The sequence below is a fragment of the Agelaius tricolor genome, unplaced genomic scaffold (genome assembly GCF_023055355.1).
Source record: "Agelaius tricolor isolate 1412-34295 unplaced genomic scaffold, bAgeTri1.0.p SCAF_1, whole genome shotgun sequence".
Classification (NCBI taxonomy): Eukaryota; Metazoa; Chordata; class Aves; order Passeriformes; family Icteridae; genus Agelaius; species Agelaius tricolor.
This window is the reverse complement of record NW_027269261.1, coordinates 49,645,722-49,670,886: the sequence shown is the minus strand read 5'-3', so window position 1 is coordinate 49,670,886 and position 25,165 is coordinate 49,645,722. Positions and strand designations below refer to the sequence as shown.

The window sequence follows — 25,165 nt, the reverse complement described above, 5'->3', positions numbered from 1 at the left end:
GCTGGTGATTCATTCACTTGGAGCCCATTCCTCTTCTCTGCGGGATCCTTGTACAGAATTGCTCGGCTGTTACCACTGGTTTCCTGCTGGGTGTTTTGGGATTGGGCTGGCACAGTCACCCTCTATAGTCACTTAGCAGCTGTCAGGTAGTATTGACTTTAAGGAATTGGAAAGGATTCTCTCTTGCCTTTTTTCAGTTGCACCAGATGATGTTCACTTGGCTTCCTTTCTCACAAATTCTGTGTGGCACAGAAAAAAACTGAGTGATAAGTTTTAAAAGTCCATTGGTCTTTATGCAGTCTGGCACAAATTTCTTTTGCAAATAAAATAGAAAAATATTTTATGGTCATTATTTTATTAGGCATAAATTTCATGTTCTGTGTTTTTCTGTAAAGAAAAAGTTTAGCTGTTCAGGTATTTACTGCATCAAATGGAGAAACACTATTACAGTGCAGGATACAGAAGTTTTTGATATCTCATTCACTTTTTCCGCTTCATGTTAAGTAAACACAAAATAGAAAAGAAAAGCATATTTTTTATGGCATGTTTGCAGTATTAAAGTGATTTTAGTCTTTCAGATAAAACTGTACTGAAACTCTGTATTTAAAGTATACGATTTCAATAATGAAACTGTTATGCGCTCTTAATTCTTGGAAACTTGATTTAAAGGATAAAGTTTGATTAGTAAAATCAGCTCTTATTCATTGCATATGGGTTTATAAATTACTTACAAGCCAGAATCTAAATTGCAATTAACTGTACCCACGTCCTAATTAAGTACTGCAAATGCGTAATGAAGTATATTTCCATAGAGGGAATAAAAAAAAAGGCAAGGATTTATCCAAGCATTTAAGTATTTTTTTCTTCTATATTTTTAACAATTTTAAAAGGAATAAAGAAAGGAAAAAGAGAAAAGGTCTCTGGACTTAGCTAAATAAACTTTGCATTTCTGCTGCAGCTCTCAGGAGTATTTTCACAGCATCCCACTAGTCAGAAATATATTTGTTCATGAAACCATATGTTTAATGCCAGAAAACAGGGAACTGGGAAATAATGGCTGCAATTCAGCAAAGTCCCTATGATCATGGCTGGTTTTGCCATCATAGTTTCTAAGGCAGTAAACAGGATTTGTCTCACCTAAATTGCGTGTAGTTTACATGCAGTATTTGCATTGATGTTTCAGCATTTAAAATAGAGGGAAATGTATTTCTGAGTATACATTTATTTATAGCTTCTGTCACAGTACTGCCAACTACCTTTACTTTTAACATAAAATATTGAAGGTGTTTTAGTTAAATCTTTATTTTTCTCAGAATATCCTAAGAAATCCTTTTCACTTAGAACGTTGACAGTAAAATCACCAGTTGTTTTGGGGTTTTTTGTTTTGTTTTGGGGCTTGACTTTTAGAGGTGGCTTCTTAGGGAACTTGAGTTGAAGTCAAGTCTTTAAAACAAGCTTTATTAGACTGATCGCATATTGTATTCATTTCTATGGGCAGTTGCAGTGGATTTAGTCAACAATTCTAAATGGGCAACATATTTATGGCATCCTGTTAACATGATAATGTAGACATTTGGCAGCTTCCAGAGTAGTTTTGAGATTATTAAATAAGTTGAGCAGTATGAAATATTATATTGTATTTCCTGTTCCTGTTTACTTCAGTATTTTCTGAAGCGGTATATGTTCTTTTTTCTGCTATACTGTAGTGTTTTGACACAAGGGTGAGAATGCTGGACAGTCACCAGCCTTTACCATGGCAAACCATAAAATCCAAATATATTCTTTCTTGTTGCTAGCTTCATGATTGATTTTTATTGGTGTACCTTTTACAGGAAAAGGATTGTCAATCAACTTGTTTTTGAAATTACTTTTCTGGACAAAGATAAGCATGGTACTGTTTTAGAACTGTCTTTTCAAAAAGTGCAAACCCACTGATTTACTGGCATGCATTAGCTTTAGAGTTTAGCATTACCAGAGCCTTGACCACCTTATTGGGAATTTGAAACATGATAGGAATTGATGTGATAATGATATTAGCATGAAATAAAATAAAAGCTTCTATTGAGGAAAATGTATTCAGATGTAAAGATGTATTTAAATACTTTGTTTTGAATTGAGGAGAGTTTACTATAGTATTTTTGAGTCAATCAAGGTCTGATAGAAGTCTTGATTATTGTTTAAATCTCTCTTGTTTAAATGTAGTCATGTTCAGTCAGTGACTAGAGAGTAATCACAAAGAGGAAAAGGAAGATTTTTATTTATTGCATTAATAGGAAATACATACTTTGCCTATGAACTTCCATGAAAAACCTTTCCCCAAGTTGTGATGGTGCCAGATAGACAAATGAGATCCATGGCAGAGTGCGAAGCATGATGGGGAGAAGCTGTCTCTGAATACCTAGGCTGGACTCAAAGCTGGAAAGGACTGTAAAATGAGGATCATGTCCCATGTAAAGAGACCCATTTCAAGCACTTTCCACTGATGTATGTTTGAAGCTAATGCATACACAAAAGGGTCCTTAGCATTTTGTTAGGAGCTGGCCTTCCCTTATGGTATGTGTCCTGTCTCTGCAGCTCTTTGGAGCAAGGATTTCCTATACAATTTTTTTGTACCACATAGCATAAAAGGGTTCATTCTTGGTTGGTTTCTTGATTAAAAAATAAACCTTGATGATAAATTATTGTGCCTTCACTGAGGTACAGCCATTTATATGTAGCAAATGATTATACAGTTCACTACATTTAATACCAAAGTGGTCTTTTTAAAGTCATTATTTACAACCAAGTATCCCTCTGTGCAGGAAAAAAAGGGTATATTAACAATTTTTAAATAGAAACAAAGGTGAACTATTTAGTGTTCTCTGAGCATTACTGTTAAATTTGCTAACATAGCATAATTTTGTTTTCATTAACTTTTAAAGGGAATCCTATGATCTTTTTAACATGACTTCTCTGATTACTTACCTTGCAAATCTAGTTCAAATGTAAATACTTTGTAAGACAAGAATGTGCAATCATTCCAGCAGTTAATATTGATTAATACAAGTAAAGTGTGGCTTGTAGAAGGGAATTGGAGATTTCAGTGGACCTGACATAATACATGTTTTGACCTCTATGGCTGCCTACTTGAAACCCTGATAAATTGAAGCAGCAACACTAATCAGTAGGTTAAGGGATGCTGCCTATTGAATCTCTATTCTGTGAACAGTAGTGAAGAGCATGTCCCCTAAATCAAGATATTTATTGATTGTGTGAATGGTGATCAGGTTTCCCATTGGACTTCATGATCTTAAAGGTCCTTTCCAACTTAAATTATCATGTTACATGTTAAATAAATGTTACTGGTAAAGCTTAACATCATTGTCTGTGTTCTGATACATATGCTCAGATATGCAATGAAGATTGAAATAAAATCTCAAGATTTTTATTTCTAAATTGTTTTTACAATTATATTTTTAATTTTACAGCACAGGAAATTTTGTACTTTTACCTTATTAGTGTACCTCTTAGCTGTAGGGACAGAGTCCAGCTCTTACCATCACAGTTAGAATCAAAAGTAAATATTGTTAAATATGGGTGGGCTGATGTCTGACTAACTTTGTGATTATAAAATCAAGGAGCTGAGTGGTACAGATCATGCATTTTAATTAGAGCTGAGAGATTTCTTGCCACTTGAATGCAGAAAATCAGAATATCTTTAAGATTTTATTCTTTGGAAGTGCATATGTGTGTTTCCTGAAATTTTAATTATTTTGTTCCTTTGTAGTCATGAGACACAGACAACTTGTTGGGATCATCCTAAAATGACTGATCTCTTCCAGTCCTTAGGTGAGTGCATTCATTAAAACATTGTGATTTTTGTTCCATGAATAAAAGCTACATTTGGATACTGACCATGTTTGAGTTCTCATGACCTGAGTGTAACAGGATTTCCCACTTTGTGATGAGGCACACTTTGCCAAAAACCTGATGCCTTGGTCATTGTATTGTATTTTGGCAATATTAATTCTGAACCATATACTCTGAATGTATGCTTTAATGCAGTACCTTGGGTTTTTTCTTTTAACTTCACAAGGAAGTGTCCAGTGATACAGGCTCTCGGCATGTTTAAACCAGGGCTCTGGTCTGCAAATAACTAATTTTGGTAATAAAATGGAGCAGCTACCTTTTCAGTAAAAGCTAAACTGTATTATGGTACAACTAGTTCAACATGCCCTGATAGCATCAACATTTACTGTGAAATCTCACATTCTAAGGAGAGGAAGGGTAAAAAATACTGTTAAGTGAGAGAAAAAATGTTACTGTATCAATTGGTTTCTAAAACAGCTTACAGCTATGTGACTGTCCCTTTTAAGGCACAGTTTGCAAAGTCATGGCACATAAATTAGAGCTTAAGCCATTTTTTCTGTTACTGACATTTGCTGCCCTCTGTTTCCTGTGTATTATCTGATGGAGCTGTAAATTATTTGAGAAACTTGCTGTATTTGAGCAATTTTCTGGGAACTATGTACCAGTGCATAATATGTATGTGAAACTCTCCTATATATATATACACATATATATGTACATATGTACATATATACATACATATATATAATATGTGCAAAGATAGTGTTGGCATTTCTGGAGGACCACTCTCTTTAAGGTCCTGGACTGTCAGAGCCAGGAGGCTTTCCCTGAAGGTGAATGGCACTAAGGTCCCAACTTGTTAGGTTTTTTAATTTGTTCTGATATATCCTATTAATTCATTGCAGAGAAGAGGAGGGGTATCAGACTTCTTCAAAAATATGAATATTTATATGTAAAAGAAAGTTATGGGCTGTACTTTTAGGGCCGCTCATGTTTCTGTTCTGCTGTTTCAGCTGATTTGAACAACGTGCGCTTCTCCGCCTACCGCACAGCCATCAAAATCCGCAGACTGCAGAAAGCGCTGTGCTGTGAGTTGGGCCTCTGGGGGAAATGGTTTCTCTACAGTACTTGGGGAAGGGAGGGTCAGCTTCAGTCTAACAACATTAAGGGTGGACCAGAGTCATACTTGACCCAGTGTCAACCAACAAAATGGCAAGAATTGCCAACAGTAGGTGTCGTTATTGCAAATAAATAAAATAAATTGATAAAAGAAGAGGTGCAGCAGGTAAGTTGAAATGGTAAACTCACTAAGAATCGTTTTCATCTCAAAATTTTTTCTACAGGTAAATTTATTTACTTTTACATTTATTTATGTTGCTAAGTATTTAAAAAGCATTTCCTTTTATATCACAGCTGTGATTTAATTCAGCAGCATGTTGCATGATTACCATGTACACTCAAAGTTTAGCAGCCTCAGAAGTGATAGATCAGGAGATCTTGTTCTGGACTTGGGATTTCTCCAAGTCACACAGCAATTACCACACTGAGGATCTGTGCTCTTGTTGAGTCTCCTGTGTAAAGCAAACTGAATTTTAAAAACTATGGAAAATGAAATACATAAGAATATACACCTAACAGAAAAAAAAAAACAAGGTGAAGTAGAAAAAAGCAAAAGGAAACTAGGCAATTTTGGAAGGAGATGTGGTATGTGAATGTGATAAAGGTTGCAGATTTTGGACCTTTTGAAACGTCTTGGCAACAGTAGAAAGATGTGTGATATTACCAAAATTTCCTCTTACAAATTAGGAGTCCTTGGCATGGAAGGATTTTTCAGCCCTGGAGGGCGCACAGTGATGCAGGCAGAGTAGGAACACAAGAAGTGCAGGTGGTTAGTTTTCTTTCCAATCTAGAAGACAGCAGTCTGATCTTAGCTGGCCTTCAGATATACATCATACTGAATGAAGCTGTGCTGGTAGCTAGCTACTCCAGAAGGCTGGACTGTGTCTGTGCACAGCACAGGCTCTTATCAGTACCTATCGCCAGTTCTTCATAAGATGTGGTCCCACCAAGGACTACAGCTTCATCTCCCAGCAAGACCAAAGAACATTATGAGCTTTTTGCTTGTCAGTGTGCAGAGTATAAAGTATTCATCAACATGTACCTAAAAGCAAAAAGCAAAGCAAGAGATCAGAAAGCAGAGTAAAATTCTCCTTGTATGAGCTGCTCCTCGGGGAAGAGTGGGAATAAACAGACTGCATATGACAGATGCTTTTCATGTTGCCTATTTCTGACAGACATCCAGCTTTTCTAGTGACCTGTGTAGATCAAGCTTCACTTATATTATTTCTAATAAACTTTGGAGAGGGACATACTTTCTGCTCTTGCTGTTACTGCAGAATAAATAAATTTCTGTAATAACAGCCAGGGCTAGCTCTCCTCATTCACAGATTTCAGAAGTACCCTCCTATTGTCTCTAGTTTCAGGGGAGGGAGTTGGAAGGGAGGATGGAAGGAAATAACAAGAAGTAAAGACAATACTCCACTTTCAAAGAGCTAGGAGTAAAACTTTCATCTCTACAGGTCCAATCTGCCTTATTATCTGTGAAGCTGTTTGTTTACTCCATCTCTGTGCTTCATGGGAAGAGACAACAGCCAAAAAAATCTTTGTTATACATGTGTACTTAATAAAGAATTGGTTTTATTTTTAGGTGGGGAAAGAGTAATCTTCTGTGCTACTGCCATTCTTTTTTGGGTCTGAGTTACTTTAGTCTTCCATTCTATTGCCTATAATATTAATTGCAGATGTATTTTAAAAGTGTTTGGATGCAGAATGCTTCAGAAAGGCGTATGTGCTAAGGCAAAGAAAACACCAAACAAATCACCAAAAATGGAGATCACTGTAAAATGTGACAAATTGATGTCACAGGCATGGTGTGTGTATAATGTCAAAGGTGTTTTTGGTGGGAACTCCCAAGAGCACAGCTGGAGCTGGATGCACAGTTCCACTTGCACCTGATAGATTTTGACTTTGGAGTGTAAGTGCTTCACAAGCAGATTCAGGACCAATTGCACTTTAGAATGTTCATTTGAGAACTTTAGAAAACTTTGCTGATGCCCTATCTCTTCTTGGTAAATGTCAAAAAAACCTCAGCTCTAGGGAGGTTACTCCCATTTTCCTCATTCTCTTTAAAAGAGAAATTAGTGTTGGGTTTCTTCTTGTTTTGTTTTTGACAGGTAGATTCCTGCAGAGATGTACCTTTTCATATATATGTGTGTGTATTTTGCAGGAATGTAAGAAAGGCTGCAAATTTGAAATAACAAATTCTTAGCCTTTCTGTCTCAGATTATGTGGGGAAGATGTAGGGAGAGTGCTTTCTCACTGTAGCAGAAGAATAGGGACAGAGAGACTATGGTGTGTTGCAGATGTATTGGGCAACTGTGTAGCACCACGTCCTGATGATATTTTATTCTTGTGCAGCATTCTTTAGCTCATTTTCAAGAAATTATAATGCCCCACATGCTGAAGTATAGTACTGAAAGGTAAAAAGGGAACAAAATCACCCTGTATATTCAGAATTCTGTTGCTGAGTTCCTCTAGGTGATTTAAAATTTAAGAATGTTAATAGGACTGTCAACCACACAAGGGGAAAAATGGAACATTTAGACATCAGGGACTAAGAGAGCTGTGAGCACTTTGCTCTTTGAGGGAAGAGTGCAATCTCTTTGCTGGAACTGCTATCATTTGCAAGGTCTTTTTAATAAAAACTCCACAGTAGTGCCCTGCTGTTTTCCATGGGGTTACAGCAGCCTCAGATTTGCCATTAGCAGCTGTATGTAGTTACTTGCTCATCATTCAGTCACTCACACCTGCTTTAACAGTGCTGAATGATATTATTTCTCTCTTTCTTTGAGAAAAAGAGAAGGGGAAAATATGGGCCTTGTGCCCATGGGTCGCTTAAAAGCAGGATTGGTCATTCAGCATGTTTAAGCAGATGCAGAATGGTACTGCAAAAATGCACTGAAACCTGTGTAGGCATCTTGCCAGAAATAGCATGACAGTGTAACTGCTTGTCCCAAATTTTATTCAGCCAGGTAAGTGCTGAAGTAAGCAGGAATGGAAGTAATTTACTCTGGTTGTTCTGCATGGATAGTGCCATCCAAAAGTGTAAGTTTAGCTTAAATTGCATTAGTATAGCATCGGACTTGCTGTATTTTTTAATACAAAAATACTGGAAGTACCTCTCCAAGGTCCTTCTGAAATGCTCAGGCAGAAATGTGAGTGAGAGATCTTAATGCTAGCAGATCAAGATGTGAAGTTAGCAGGCTTAGTGTCTGTTGAATTGCTTCTTTTCAGTGCAAGGATGCTAATGTTAAGACAAAGGCTATAACTTCCTGGCATTCCAAAGCTTTCTGAATTTTCACAAGCTTTAAAAAGGGCAGGTTTTGTGTGCTGTCAGTCTGTTTTATGAAGCTAATTACCCTCTTTTAAGCCAGCTATTAAGTACCTTACAGAAACAGGTTGCAAAATAACCAGAAAATATAAAAACCCCAGGCAAACAAACAAAAAACTCCTACAACTCAAACATAAAATAAAAGCTAATACCAAAACAAAACCAGCAAACTGATTGCATTAATTTTTTACCATGTTTTCTTTGTCATTAGGGTTTTTGAAGTAATGAAGGGGAAATGTGATAAGTGGCCATCTCCTCAGTTCCACATGTATGTCATGGGGATAGTAGGTTACCCTCACTTGGCTTCCCTCCACATCTCAAAAAGTAGTCAGGATTACCCTGTGAACTGGTTTTAGATTCATGTTGGTTTTAGATATGCCTGTAAGCCTTTTGCAGTGTATCACATCCTTTATAACTATTGTAGAAGATTATGCTGCAGTGAGTGTATTGCCAAACACTTCGGCTACCTCGGATCAAACCAGGGGCAAGGTGTTTTGCTGCAATTACCAGTCTGCCTCTTTGATAAATGCATGGCTGGCATTTGTTTGCAAGCCCAAGAGAAGGGCTTAAAATATCCCCAAACAAACAAGAAAGAAAATTAAAAACAAACAAATGTAAACCCCTGCAAATCTGATGCTGTGAGGTGAGAACGGAATGTACCGATTTTAGTGCAGGAGAGGAAAGGCAAGGGCTGTGAGGTACTGTTTGTCACTTGGCAAAGATGTGAGGAAGGGTAGATAGGGGAAAAGGGGTTGGGAATGCACCCTTCTTTTGGTAGATGATCCCTGAGTTCTTGACAGAGTTGCTCATAGTGGTTAATGTTTTCTTGCTCTTGCTTCTTTGTCTGTTGAACTTGCTTTCCAGCCCAGATAGAATTATCCAATTTGCACAGGATGAAATCTGGGCTCCTGATTTAACACTGTTATTCTTCCCCTCTGCTCTTGTGAGACCCCACCTGGGATAATGCATCCAGATCTGGGATGGTCAGCACAGGAAAGATGTAGACCTGTTGGAGCAGGTCAAGAGGCAAGCAATGAGGGTGGTTGGGGGATGGAGCATCTGTCCTATGAGGAAAGGCTCCAAGAGCTGAGGTTGTTCATCCTGGAGAAGAGAAGGCTCCAGGGAGACCTTAGAGCAGCCTTTCAGTACCTAAGGGAGGCTTATAAAAAATAGGGAGAGTAACTTTTTTAAAAGGACAGATTGTGATAGGACAAGGAGAAACAGTTCTAAAGCAGAGGAGGACACATTTAGATTAGGTATTAGGAAGAAGTTGTTTATTGTGAGGATGGTGAGACTCTGGCACAGATTGCCCAGAGAAGTTGTGGATGCTCCATCCCTGATAGTGTTCAAAGCTGGGCTGGATGGGGCTTTGAGCAACCTGGTCTAGTGGGAGGTGTTCCTGCCATGGCAAGTTTCTAGGTTGGAACTAGAAAAGAAAATCTTTAAGGTCTCGTCCAACAAAAATAATTTTCTGATTCTATGATTCATTGTGATGATTGGTGAAGAGCAGTTCACAACATGCCAGAGATTGTCAAATGGATTTTTTTTCACTTGAGAGATGACATTTATAGTGCAAATCTGTTACTGACTCTTCACAAACAGCTCAGTATGAGCTTTTAATATACTCCAACTGCATGTTATGTATATTGTAGCAAGCATACTAATACATTGCAATTATATTTTTAAGTTAAAGTCCTTGCTTCCGTAAAAAAAAGAGTCACTGAGGATTATACCATTTGCATTTCATCTTTTCCACTTTCTTTTGCAAAAGGAGGTAGAAGAGCTCATTGAGGGCCTTTTCACCATGCAAACCTCAGATTTTCACAATCTTTTCACATTAATTTTCACATTTGAATGGTTTTGAGAGAAAAACCCTTTTTCCCCTGTAAAATACCATTGGATCACCAACTGCTTATAGGAAGAATTCTGTAATAAAGGAGATAAAAACATTTTTCAAGAAAGCATAGTATTTAGTGTTCTGGAAAGTACAATAAATAATCTCCCTCTTTCTTTTAAGCCCTAATTTAGCAACTGCTATTCAGTTAATTAGGGCTTTTAGAAAGAATTCTTGCTTAAGAACTTGCTTTGCTTTACATTTGATCAAAAGTGATAGTCATTTTATAGGATTCTGCTTTATGGTAAATATGAAGAATCCTGTAAGCCTCATGAATTCTCTATGTGTGCATCCAAAGGTAGGATCCCCTAATTACACAGACTATTTTAGCAGCTATTTTAATGTTGTTCTGGGCTGTGCAGTGCCATTATAATGTTTTTATTCTAGTTTGTTTTTTTTTTTTTTTTTAATAAATAGTGACCAAATACTGTTGACTTGTCACAGAGAATGGTTTGTCACTATAAAGTTACTAAATGAAAGCCACTGGGCTAGTTGTTTGCAGTGTTTGCTAAAATTTGCACATAAACAATTATTGTCAATGTGTATTCACACTTTTTTTTTAATCCTATTTTTTTTTGATCTATTATTAGTGGACCTGTTGGACCTGAACACGACAAGTGAAGTTTTCAAACAGCACAAGTTGAGTCAAAATGATCAGCTGATTGGTGTCCAAGATGTGATCAGCTGTCTCACTACCATCTACAGTGGACTGGAAGAGAAACACAAAGATATGGTGAATGTTCCTCTCTGTGTAGACATGTGTCTTAACTGGCTACTCAACGTGTACGATAGGTAAGAAAAATGGGGTTTTTGTCACAGTGTGTACCTCCAGGAATTATAAATTATAAAGCCTTAAAAATTTCTTTATTAAAAAATTATCTTCTGATGTTTTTAGCTCCATAATGAAAGTACAATTGCATGCAATAAGGTGTTTCTTATGCTGTCCTGCTCAGCACTGAACTAAGATTACACTGCTTTTGTACTACTACCAAAGAAACATTGAAAGGATTTAAGAAAATATGTATGTGAGTAGAGAGCTAGGCCAATGCTTTAGCTGCACTTCTACTGTAAATATTCCAAGTCTACCAGATTGATGGCCATTCAGACCAGATTCTATTTCTGCCCTAGGTGGAGACAGTTTTTTTCATGTATTTTACACTTAGTTACTTGCACTCATAATCCTGGCTGAGCTCCCTGCCCTGAGTCCTCTGTCAAATGGAGGTTGTTGTGATCTCACCACTAAAGCCTGTCTGATTCTGGAGGGTCAGCAGTGTCCTAATTGTGGCTCCATTCCAGCACGTACAGCTCCTGCCATGGATCAGTTCTGAGGGCTGGTGTTACATGGTCCACCTGCCCTTGTCCTGGCAGCAAGGCTGTATTTCCTAAGGACATTGAGTTTGCCTAAAGAATTTTTTGGGATGCTTACAGTAAGAACTTATGGGTTTATTTAAATACACATTTGCCGTTTCCAGAAAGAGAGCTAAGTCTCAAAAAATATGAAAACATCCACTCCCACAGCCCTTTGTGATTTTGGCCAGTTCTTTCTGAGCCCTTTGTCAGTTCTTTCTTCTGCTGGAAATTGAACTCTGTCCTCTCTGTCCTGCCCTATGTCAGCCTGCATGACCTGCCAGCAATCTACTTTTATTTAGTTGCGCTTTTGAGTCATGAGTTTGTTGCCTATTTTTCTTAGTGGCATTCCCTATTCTTATCTCCCTTGTGTAGTAAAAACTGAGGAAAAGCTTGGTTTCCATCAGCTTCTCCGTGCCCTAAAATGTGTCTCCTTACATTGTGTCAGCAAAGGCCTTTCAGGACTTTTGGAGCTGACTAAAGACTCAGTAGTGCAGTACAGGTTGTGGTTGCTTCAGTGTGTCTGATTGAAAATAGTTCAGAGATATAAACAAAATTACAGATCAGAATTGCTAAGCTCCATGAGGGTGGTTACAAAATTTATTTTCTTCCTCCCCATTTGAAGTCGAAACGAGCAAAAGTATTTCTTGAATAGCGATAAAAATTCTTATACCTGGCTTTGCAAATGGGAGTTTTTACTTGTAGATGTATGCATTATCTTCAATATGTTCACTCAATACCAAATTCTAACAGTTCATAGCTTTTTGCTTTTTTCCTCTCAGAGGATTACATACCAGTTCTCCTATACTTCATAGATATTTTACTTTATTTTGGTTTTAGGGGAGAGGGAAGGAGGGAACAGAGTACATAGAACCATTTGCTATTTATCTCCTGGCTACTGGCATTCAAACATTGCTGTTAAATATTGGGACGTTTCTGTTAGTCTGACTTCTCCCCATTACTGCTGAAAAAAGAGAGGGTCCATAAAATATTGACTGAGATTTCTTCCTGTATTTATTTTTATTTTGGAGAGTTCTGTATTGTGAATAAACAAACACAACGCTTGCAAATAGAGCAGCAGATCAAGTGAGTTGCTGGACTTAAATGTTATTGTCAATTTGGAATAATAGATGTAGTGATTTCAGAAAATTTTTTGTAGTTACTGGCTGGGTTTTGTTTTCTTTCAGATTGAACACAAATCTACTGTGTTTTCTTTAGCTTACCTTTGCGTCTTAACTTCAGATAGAAGTCAGTTGTTTAATCTGTTCATATTTAAAATGCACTTGGTAAGCAGCAAATCTTTCTTTCAATAATGTTTCCAGTTTCTCCCATTCCCCTTTGACTATTATATTGAAAACTTAATGTAGATAATTCTTTAAGCCCATTGAGACTTTATTTAAACTTTGAAAAATCAAGGATGAAGGTTTACTGAGAGAAAATTACATAAATTACATTTTACAGTCTGTTTCCTTGTTCCCCTTTCAAATTCACTCCAGGAAGAAAAAGAAAAGCTAGAAGACCAGGCAGCAATTCTAAGCTGGAATATTTGGTTTTGTTTTCTAAACTGGCCTTTACAAAAGAGCTAATTTGTGTCTTGGCATTTCCATTGTATATAGTGCATTGGTGTTATGCATATAAAATGTGTCAAGTCGTTAAACTGCCAACAAAAAGCATCTGTTAGTCACATGCTGCTAACCTGAGATTTAATTACAGATTCACAGATTAATGGCAAACTGAATAGTTCTCCAGACTTAACCTGCAGATGTCTTTGGCCCTTAAAAAGAACCTATTTATTTTTAGAAAAGGTCTGTTATGTTCTGGTTTTTTCTGACACATTAGGAATGATTCATTCTGAGCAGAGGAGAGAAACACTAAAATTACTCAGTGACTTTTACTACATCAAGGACTCAAAGGTTGTTCCAGACATCATCTGCCCTTATAAACATTTTCCATACTTAAAGTTCTTTGTTTTAGCTAGTCCAAAGATTATTTTCTTTTTGGTGAAATTAGAAATAAATATCTTGACACTTACAGTGAGAACTGTGAAGGAAGTTTTGCTCTGTAAAATACTTTGGCTAGTGTTTAAAGCATCCAAAGGCAATAGCTGGTGGTTTTTCTTTTCAACTATATACTGTCACATTTGCTGAAATCTCTAGACATTTATATAAAAAGGACTGATAGCTTTCAGTAGTAATGGAGTAGCTTAACACCCCTTGAAATGAGTTGCTTCTATATGTACTGATTCAGGGTGATGACTCATTTCAATTAGAATTACCCATAAAGAAACCTTTTTGTGCACTGTTTAAATATTTTGCAATGTTTATCTGACTTCCTGTATTTCAACTTTTAATTTTTCTTAGGGTTTTTTTAATGCTAGGATACTTTTGATAATGCCTTCTTTTAAATTGAATTTCTTTGGTACATTAGTCTGAGAAGGGTATCTGTGGTATCTATGCTGACATTTTCCATATGATCAAAGCTGTCTTTCATGCTCATTCTCTGCAGCACAATCTTCCCCTGAAGAATCGCAACTTTGTTTTCATTGCATTCATACACCTGGCAGATTCTAACACCAGCCTGAATTAATATCCCAGGCCTTACCAGCATGTCCATTTCAGTAAAATCTGAACTTTTGAGGAATGAGGATGAGATACCTGCTCAGTCAGCCTTAACTTTATGTATGCCCTGGTTTTGACAGTAGCTAATGGAAGTTTTCTGCATGCTCTCCACTTGCATCCCCTGTGTTTATGATGGCTCTTTGGATTCATAGAGCACTTAGTGGGAGCAGCTTAGCAGGCTGTAAGAAGGCTCTGGGAAGGTTCTGGCCCTCTGTAAGACAGGAAAATGAGCTCCTTTGTCTGACTTGTCTGTGGGTGATCTAGGGGAGATGTCTGTGCTGACCTTCACTGATCTACCAGGCTGCCTTGTGTTGCTGGGCTATGCAGATAACTCATGGCTGCAGTCCCTGGTAGTCCTCAGCTGCAGTGCCAGTGTTGTCTAGGCCTGAGAGCTCTTTGACAAGAGAAGGCTGAATGGCTCTGGGCTCATCTTCATTCTCTAGTTTTCCTTGCTAGCACCTGATGATTCTATGCTATTGTCCCTGCTCCCCCAGGGACATAGGGTTCCTCTAGACTTCATGTTATAATTCTGTTTTCTAAAATTCTTTATTGTATATTCCTGTTTGCAATCTCTTATATTTAATTGTGTTGCCTGTCTGACAACTTTTTTTTAATCTGGCTAACTCCTGTATGCAGCTGTGCCTATCACTGGTTGTCCCTTTGGCATTCACATGCTTAGATAAAATGCTTATATATACTGTGTCTATGTCATCACAATGCTCCAGAATATTTGCATACCACTGTTGGTAAACAGTAGTTTTTACACTTACATTCAACAATTTAGTATTAATTATATCCTGGTTAGTACTTTTATAATTTACAGGTTTCACAGGTTTCACAGGCCTCTGTTTTGACTGTATAGACAGTGTTTGCTTGTCAAGAAGTTTTGGATCCTAACTCTGTGTTAGAAAGTTATTTAGAGAAAGGAATAGATTCAGGCTCCCCTTCAGCAGGATCAGAGCAAAAAAATACCTGAGCTGCCCAAAGTGGCCTTATCAATTGATTTTGTAATGACAAGCATGCTTGTATTGCTATAATGAGTCTGTATAGTGTGCTGACATTTGTGGCATATATCACACATGTGGCATAAATTTTTATGAATTCAGAAATTAAAAAGTTTCTTGAATCTTCCCACTATAAAATCTTGATTCTTAGGTTTTGTACACATAGGACAATTAGATGGTTATGCTGCCATTCAGAAGCACCTTGCATGACAGGCTTCTGGCAAAGTAGCCTAATAGTCGACCAGCAGATTGAGGGAGGTGATCCTGCACTTCTGCTCAGCATTGGTGAGACACATCTGGAGTCCTGGGTTCTGGGCTCCCTCAGGGGAAAAAAAAAGTGGACAAATTGGCATGGGTCTAGTGAAGTACCATGAAGACAACTAAGGACTTGGAGTAACTGATGTATCAGTAAAGGCTGAGGGAAGAGAAGTTTTAGGGGGATCTTATTAATGTACATAAATACCCAATAGGAGCAGAAGAGAAGATGGAGCCAGGCTTTTCTCAGTGGTGTGCAGTGACAGGACAAGAGGCAGCAGGCACAACTTGGAACACAAGAAATTTTGCTTAAATATATGAAAAGAAGATGCTTTTAACATAAGAGTGATCAAACAGTGCCACAGGTTACTCAGAGAAGCTTTTCAGTCTCCATCCTTGAAGATACTGAAGTGGGATATGATCCAAGGAAACCTGCTCTACCTGGCTGAGCAGGGGCATTGGTCTCTGGAGGCCCCTTCTGATCTCAGTGGTTTTGTGACTCACTAAGATGGGAAAACTTCAACCATTGGCTTAGAAATTTCCAAGCATTGGCTTGGAAATGTCAGGACTGCAATGTCTATGAGTTTAGGGGGAGAGAAGGAGTGTGTGTGGAAGTTGCTTTTGGTGTGTTGGTTTTTTTACTGTATATATGACATTGCAGTGTTGTATCTGTTTCCAAGAAAGAGTCTAGGGATAAATATGTTACTCTTTCAAAAAATGTCATGTTGCAGGCTTTGTAATTATTCATGTAATTTATTGAGAAAATATTTTTTGTGTGAAGGAAGTTTTTCAAAGATCCTACAGAAATCTCCTGAAATGAAGAGAAGCTTGAAACCTTTGTGCCCTGATTTTTTAGCTGCAAAGTCTCACTCTCTGTCTTTAATAGACAAATAATATGGTCAGTTCCGAGTTAAATCAAATCCAAATGAATGTTCACTTTTTTCTGTCGAATATAAATTTAAAGCACAAACAACCACACACAGGAAGGAATAGAGAAATAACTTTATCAGGGTGTAAAAATGAGCCATTTAGATGGCAAGGTATGCCAGAATGATGTAGTGTCTGTGATTGAAAGAGGTAATTTGAAGCTAAGCTTGGATATAGAAAAAGGTGGCACTTTTATAGCATTCTGGAAAATTGGGTCCTGATTTTCCAACTAGGCAGTAAAAGTAATAGATGTTTTTGATTAACTTGGCAATAATTTCTGTATACCTCTGTTCTGTCTTATGGAATGAAGATACTGATGTCTAGTGTTACTAGATTAGATGATGTTGTGAAGACAAATGCATTACTGTTTGTAAGTTGCTTAGCTAATTTATCAAGAACCCAGGAGTAAATTAATAATTTTGTATTCAGCACAACATTTGTGAAGTAAATCAGACAGTAGACCTTATGCTGAATGGATAGGATAGAAAGAGATATGTAATGACCACTTCAAAAGTAATTAAAGTATATATAACTTCTGTGTGGCAGAAAGGACCAAACTAAGGTTTTTAGGTGATAATCTATTTAGTGTTATCTTACTTGTTGGTGAAAGACCTGGCTAACCCTATGTGTGTAATATATAGAGTTTAACTATTCTACAGATTTTTTTTTGCACGTCTCATTTAAAACAAATTGTGTCATGGTTTTTTCATGTTTGAAAAAAGAAAGAATTCTTAAGATTGTGTTTCTGCATTAATCTTCTTAACTTTAAAATTGTCCTTTTTCCTGTAAGCTGGGTTTGTTGTTTTAGTATCTTTCTGAACAGCATTTGCCCTGCAGACTTAACATTACTTGGTTTGGTACGTACTACTCTGTTATCAAGTTGCTTTTTAGGTTTGGACATACTTTTTTGTCAGGCTGGACAAGATGAGCATGAAGTGACATTGCTTAAAAAGAATGACAGCTCCAAATCATTGAATTAGTGCATGTGATTGCCTCTTTATGTCCCAAAATTGTGTATGTCAAAACATTTAAAACATAAAACAAAACAAAACAAAAAAAAGAAAAAGAGATTTAATTATTGTGATGTCAAAACTTTGTTTCATCTTACAGTCATTGTGTTTCACACTGAGTAATAGGCCTTCCTGCTGTGTGCTCATGTATTTTTTCTGTGTGTATCACATTGATAAATTATTTTCAGAACTTTGCAGAGCTAAATGTCTGTTCTTTTGTATTAATACAGGCTGTTTTGACATGTAAAACCACTTGGAAGGCAAGATGAGCTTTTATGAGGGAAGAATTCTTAATGTGATTTTTAGTGTTAATGGTTTTTTTGAGATCTGAAGTATATTTGAAATGTAGCTCTCCAGTGTCTTTGTATTATATAATAGACTAGAGTGGGAATGAAATAAAATGAAACTGTATTAAATTGTCTTGTCTTTATAATTTCAGTGGCCGAACTGGAAAAATTCGAGTGCAGTCTCTGAAAATTGGCTTGATGTCTCTTTCTAAGGGCCTTCTGGAAGAGAAGTACAGATGTAAGGAAGAATTTCTTTTACAAAATACTCTATATAATTAAGTCATGTACAATGACAAAACACCTAGCAAAATTTGTAGTAAAACATTTCTCATGCTTGATGCAAGGCACTTTTCTTTTGAGTAAGTAAAAGAGAATTCTTTCCATTATCACCAGTGACAATGGTTGAAATAGGATTTATATCTTGGCTGGAAAGTATTGCTGTCCATTCTAAATCATCAGAAGTCACAGTACTGAGGTCCCCAAATGAAAAGGAGAATATAGCTTTGTGGAAGATAGAGAAGTATGATATTGATTCTGTTATCTCTTATATGTGTATATGTTTTGTTTAGGGGAAAAAAGCAAGTTAGTGCTGATTGCATCAGATTGATATGGCTGATAAAGCAAGGAAATACATCAATGTCCTGCAATTGTATTTAGTGGTCTACGAGAAAGACTATCTGAACTCTAAAAAGGGTTTTCTAGTGTATCTGCGTTCTGCCAGAATTGCACAATGAAAGTTTAAAATACGTTGATTTTAGTAATCTCATAAGCTTGAGATATACCGAGTAATATAAAAATATTTCACAAAAAGAAATGCAGGACCAGAAGAGAATTTAGTAACTTTGTGGAGAAAAAAGCCCTGACAAATACAGAAAAGAAGATGGAGCACTATATTACAGCATTCTAGATGATGGACATTTACATATCACGCACATAATCTTAAATATGCTGTTCTTTACAGTAGTTCCTTGACTCATTTTGGAAACCCATGAAAAAAGTTACAGAGGGACTGAAATTGCTCGATGTACCTTTGGAGCTTGCAAAAACATTTCTGCTTTCCTTAAGAGCATTTGTAAGCAGTCTTGTAAATTTAGTTATTAACATTGAACAAAAGAGGTGTTTTATGCATTGGGACATATTTTGACATCTGAATGACATACTGAGACTTTGGGGTGTTTAGTTTCCTTCTGTCATTTGACATGTGTGTGAAGTATTCCATAACTAAAAAAGGGCTTGATGGCCATACCTTTGTTCCATGTTGACAATTCAGGAGGCAATCTGTTGTTCTGCATGAAATAAATAAAAAGTTTTCATAAAGTGTAGGAGTTAGGCTGTGGGTGATAAACTGATAACCCTAGGAAAAGATGGTTTTAGAGAAACTCTAAAACCTGAGAATACTCTCATTAAATTGATATTGGTAATACATTAGTATACAGTGGCCAAATAAAGGCACTGAAGCAGAACAAGGAAATTACTAGGTCAGCTTCATATATATGTTGTTGCTTTGTGTTTAATAGTAGCATTAAAATGACAGCTCATGGTGGCTACAGATTTTACATAATTTATATCAACAAGATGGACTTTTACTCTGAAGGATGTGCTGAGAAGTCCTAAAAAATGAGTAGAGAATGAGTCTCAGAAGACTTTTGTACCTAGTGATTGTAACTTCAACCTGAAATGCATCTGAAATTAAAGTAGTTGCTTGCATTCTTGAAGTATAGAATTAATAGTTAGATAATGCATCCTTTTTGTTGTAACTTCAGCTCTGATCAATGTGCCAGGCTTTGATATCTTTGTTAGCTTTATTGTCCCTATGAACCTTAAAATTGTCACAGAAGAACCCTTCAGTCCAAAAGAAATTTTGCTAACAAAGGAAGTGTCAGGTACTGTTCTTGATTTGCAGTGGCTTTTGAAGTCAGTGTTTTGGGGTCCTCTGGCACAAGCTGTCACAGACTCATCTTTAATATGAGCTCTTTTGGTTCTTTTGATTTTTGTCATACCCTACTAATCATCTCTTGTTGAGAGAAATTTTGTCACATCTACTGAGTTTTCAGTCCTTGAGTAAAAATTGTAATGCAATTCCTGAGTGTTTTCAAGAAAGTCAGTCACTTGGAAAAAAACCAGGACCTCCAAAGATGGATGCTTAATGCTAATTACCTGCCTTTTGACTTTTCCCTTTCTTCCACCAGCTCCTGGCATTTGCTTCTCCTTTTTGGCTGTTCTAAGAGTTTTTGAGGTGTTGGCAACCACAGGCTGCTCTGATAGTGACAGCCATCAGATGGTTGTGGTAAGAGCCCTCAGCAGAGCACAGACTGCGTCAAAAATGCACTAGCCTTGGAGAGGCAAACTCTTCTTACAGTAGTTGGTGGTAAAATAAGCAAGTTTTCTTGTTTTAAAAACTTTTGGCTGAACCCTTAATTCTTTTGTAAAACTCTTGACCAGAATGTTTGCTGCTCAAGTGTTCCACCTTCCTATAGACTGTATGTTCATTTCCAGTACAGGGAGGATCTTTTCACTTGACACATTTTTAAAAAATGTCTTGACAGAGAAATTTTTGAGATTTTTTTTCATTTAATTAAGCTTCTTTTTAAGATTCTAGACTTCTGGGTTGACATGAGAATGGGTCTTTAATTAAAGTCTCAATTGCTTTAGAGGAAACATTGAAGCCTCAATTAAAGAATGCCTATTCTTGAAAATGTTTAAGACATGCTTAACTTCAAGCACATGCCTGAGTAGTCCTGAGAAAAAAAATCGACCTGCAAAAGTAATTCAGTAGTTGTGGGCTGCTTACATCTATGCTTTGGGGTGAGGAGTCTCAGGCTTCTTTTCTGTTGTTGAGGCTAATGTCCTGGTCTGGCCATAACCGTGCTATTCTCTGCTTTCTCTTCTGACAAGGAGGGTCACTTGTGAGCTACAGAAGAATGCATTTGTATGTACTTCACTCCGCACTTGTTTCTAACACCCACAGCCCAAACTGGCAGCAGAAACAGAAAAAAACCCACATGGAGTTTTTTACAGTGTGTAGCTTTTGGGTAATGTGTAAAATCTTTAGGATTTGAGATGAAAAAGAAGGGCTACTTAGTAAATCCCATCTTCTAAACAGTTCAGTTTTCAAGTGATGTACAACATCCTTGAAATGTGGTGGGTTTTTTTTACTGTTATGTTTATGTTGTAAATTTTCAAATAATTCGGAACTAACTTAAAAAAGAAGACATTAGAACGTGCATTCTGTTTGTGACAAGGCACATAAAATGTGGGTTGTGAACATCTTTCTACTAACTATCTGATTATCCTCTTGATAGGAATTCAATAAACTTTTCAATATTTTCAAGTATCCCTTTCTTTATCAACCATTAAGTACTTTTTTTTCAGGTTGTCTAGCTAAGTTACAGAGTCCCACTGGCTGTAATCCTCAAAATACTAGTGTGAGGCTGAATTTCTTTAACTGATTTCTCTTTCCTGGTTTCTGTTTTTTTCACACAACTCAGATCTGAATAATCTTTTCTCTGCTTCCTCAGTCATTCTTCTTGTACTTTGGTAGAGTCCCTTATACAGTTTAACCTTTATGTCAATGTATTTTATGTTGAAACTCCTTTAGTGTGTATGTACATGTTAACAAATTCAATTTAAAAGAAGTTGTGGCTTTTGAGATGTCTGATGTGTGATGTGTGGAGTGTCTTTCCCACTAGTGGGGAGTAGGGTGCTGGGTGCTCCCTGTCAGAGCTAAAACAGGCTCTCCTCCATCTCCCACTTGAGAGATGTTCCTGCCATGCCTCCTTTGCCAGGGAATGGCTCATGGGTTATTTGGAGTAGGTAGGCCAGATAACGAGAGCATTCTCACTTTCCATGCCTTCAGTCTTGGAGCTTCTCCTCCTGTGTGCCACATTGATGGCATTGAGGGGTTTGGGAAAAGAGGGGTGCCATCCATGAACTCCTTGCACCTGGACAGCCTTTGGTTGTGGCACAGCTGGCAGTGTTAAGAAACAAATAATTTGGAGGAGTTTGAGCTCTTCAAAGGTATTTGCTGGTTTCCTCCTAGCTAATCACTTTTCCCTCTCCTGTGGCATTGTTTTCCTCTATTTACCAGCTCACAGTCAACTGAAGTTTTAGGGCTTAAGAAATTACTGCCTCCCAGCTCCAGCAGCTAATGAATTGTTCTTCTTTAATGGCCTGTTTCCATTGCAGACTGATGCAAACAGAAAGAATAAGACAATTTTTTTCTTTTTTTTAATATACTATCATTTTTTTTAAACTGACTCTTAGAAATTGAAAAACTTTGCTATCTTCGGCTGAAGATAGCCAGGATCTGGGCTTGCCAAGAGGAGCCTGCAGCTGGACAGTACTAATTCTGTCCCCTAATTCTGTCTGTGTTGGTTTTTTTTTCTCAACACTGAGTGAACAAGGTGCTGTAGCTGCTGTTTGACTAGGCAAGAAAGGGCGAGAAAAATACAATAAAATCTATAAATTAGTTCAGTCATTTGGATTTTTTTCTTTTTTGTGAAGGACCTTTCTTCTGCTTCCACTTCCTTTGAGAAGAAAAAAACTGTGCCCGGACTGTCTGAAGCACACTGACAAAGCTTGCCAGTTGCTCCAAATGAAGGGCAAAACAATTTACACCATGTAATAAGAGTTACTCATGAGTGTTTCTGAACAAAGGTTGTCTTTTTCTTGATCAGAAGTGCAGTCAGACTGAATTTTCAAATGTCATTTATTTCTAATTTATTGGTGGTTGTTCTGATGGGAAACATGAAAAAGTAAGGGCATAATATAGATGGATTCTTTTTCTTTTAAGATTACTTGGAGCTTTAATCCAAGCCAGCCATTGCATGCAAAAGGGGATTGTAAAAACCAGCTGGAATGAATATAATAATTTGATTCCACTTCTTCTGTAATTTGTACAAATCACAGAATTAAAAAATATTTCTTAGATAAACTCAGCATTTAAGGTGTTTTCAGAAAAGATTAATCTCTTGACTGAGTGCTAATGTACACAGCTACAGAGTTCATAAATCAAAATTGTTAGCAGAAACATTACCATTTGAGCATTTTAACAATTAAAAATGTCCAATCAAAGAAACATGCTAAGAAAGCACATGAGAAATAATAACTGTACTGCTGACAGACCTATTAACTCAGTGCTTTACTGTGAGTTTAGGTACAAGCACTATCTTCCTTCCCAGTGCCTGTATCTGGAAAAATTTTCTTCATCCCTTAAAGCATCAATTTTTTCCATTGTTGCAGTCATCCTGGTTCATCCATTTATACTGCAGGGCTTGACACCTGCCTTAGGAAAATGGAATCAGTGAAGGAAAAGTACATGGAAGCAGACATGGTTATCCAGGAAGAAAATGTGATTATTGTTTAGCTCAGGTCTTTCTGGCTGCTGTTCTTGCTTTAAGCTATTTCACATGGCCAGATGTGACTTGTGGTAACTTCCAGTCTCAATTCAGAGTGATTGTGCTTCTGTCCCTAACCAACTGAAGCATGACATATTTTTTTACCACAAGAAGTGGATATCTGAAATATTATTTCATTCTTCATAGAAATATAAAATAGTTTGGTTTGGAAGCGGCTTTAAAAGGTTATCTAGACCAACCGCCTGGCAATGAGCAGGGTCATCTTCAGCTGGATCAGGTTGCTCAGAGCCATGTCCAGTCTGGCTTTGAATCCAGGGATAGAACATCTACCACCTCTCTGGGCAACTTGTTCCAGTGTTTTGCTACCCTCATTGTAAAAAAAAATTATTCTTAATAACTAGTCTAAATCTACCTTTTTTAGTTTTCAGACCATTACTGCTTGTCCTATTGCAACAGGCCCTGCTAAAAGCTGTGCTCCTAGCTTTCCTGTAAGGCCCCTTTGAGTACCAAAAAGCCACAATAAGGTCTCCCTGGGGTCTTCAGGTTTAACAACCCCAACTCTCTGTCTTTCTTCAGAGTGATGGAACATCTCTCCTATGATGAGTTTTTAGCTTTTTTCTGGGTCTGCTCTAACAGTCCTTCCTGTGCTGGGGACCCCAGAGCTGGACTTGGTACTCCAGGTGCAGTCTCATAAGAGCAGAGTGGGCAGAATCACCCCCCTCAATCTTCTGGCCATACTGCTTCTGATACAGCCCAGGATACAGTTGTTGTTCTGGGATGTCCAGCTTTTCATCTGCCAGCACTCCCAAGTCCTTTGCCACAGGGCTACCTTCAGTCCCTTTATCCCCCAGCCTGAACTGTTACTGGGGGTTGCCCTGACCCAGGTGCAGCACCTTGAACTTGGCCTTGTTGAACCCCATGAGGTTCCCAGGTTGTCCAGGTGTGGATGGTATCCCATCCTCCAGGTGTGTCAGCCACACCACTTGGCTTAGAGTCACTTGCAGATGCTGAGGGTGCACTCGATCCCTTCATCTGTTTTTATTAATGAAGATATTAAATAACTGGTCCCAGTATGGGCCCTTTAGGGACATCACTCGTCATTGTTGTCCATCAGGACTCCGAGCTGTTGGCCACATCCAACCAATTCCTTACCCATCTAACAGCCCACCCATAGAATCCATCCCTCTTGAATTTAGAGACAAGGATGTTGTGGGGGACTGTATCAAAAGCCTTTCAGAAGTCCAGAGAGGTGACATCTATAATCATGCCCCGTCCAATAATGTAGTCACACTATCATGGAAGGTCATTAGGTGTGTCAGGCAGGAATTTTTACTGGTGAAGCTGTGCTTCCTCAAATCTCCTTCCTGTCCACTATGTGCCATAAGAAGCTATATAGCTTTATTTTTTTGGCCTTATTTTTCTCAGTTGTATGGTGATGAATCAAGATTACATGAAGGTTTTGGGACAGTGGCCGTTTGTAACCACAACAATAATACAGAATTTAAAAGCTTGAGCTGCAGCATTACTGAAGGTGGTGTACATGGAAATGGAATGAGATGATGTCTTTTGTTGATGTTGCAGACCTCTTCAAGGAGGTGGCAGGCCCTACAGAAATGTGTGACCAGAGACAGCTGGGCCTTCTGCTTCACGATGCTATCCAGATCCCGCGACAGCTTGGGGAAGTGGCAGCCTTTGGTGGCAGCAACATTGAACCCAGTGTGCGCAGCTGCTTCCAGCAGGTAAGATAAAGACCTTCATGTGAAGAACAAAATAAAACCAAACTCTCTCTTAAGTTTACAGATTCACTTATACATGCTGATGTAAAAAGAAGAGAGGAATATAAAAACATCCGCTGGATTTTGAACAGAAATGAATATGCTCCTGCAGTATGGGAAATTCATGTGAAAATGCAGCTGGGAAAGATGGTTTATGGTTTAGGAGAGGATCAAACAGATTTTGTTTAGCCAAAAGAATGTATAAATCTTCATGATTCTGACAGTGTTTGTGGCTCTAAAAACTGTTAAAAAATTTTGTATTGGCCAATTATCCTGCTTTGCATTGTTCAAAGCAACCCGATGCTGTGAGAACAACATGCTTTTTCCAGCTGGAATAAGGCATGATCTCAACAGAACAAGAAAATGATGTTGATAGTAATTTTTCACCTTGT

The 25,165-nt window shown here is 37.6% G+C and overlaps 1 protein-coding gene across 5 annotated transcripts in view; it reads left to right on the top strand.

Moving 5' to 3' along the window:
• Positions 1 to 25,165, top strand: part of UTRN (utrophin) — a 339,422-nt gene that overhangs the window by 276,706 nt on the left and 37,551 nt on the right. For all 5 annotated transcript variants that reach the window (XM_071433386.1, XM_071433396.1, XM_071433405.1 and 2 more), the window contains 5 exons: positions 3,767 to 3,828; positions 4,863 to 4,937; positions 10,784 to 10,985; positions 17,794 to 17,879; positions 24,580 to 24,737. In XM_071433386.1, the coding sequence (XP_071289487.1) occupies positions 3,767 to 3,828; positions 4,863 to 4,937; positions 10,784 to 10,985; positions 17,794 to 17,879; positions 24,580 to 24,737 (583 nt within the window). The remainder of the gene's footprint in view (positions 1 to 3,766; positions 3,829 to 4,862; positions 4,938 to 10,783; positions 10,986 to 17,793; positions 17,880 to 24,579; positions 24,738 to 25,165) is intronic.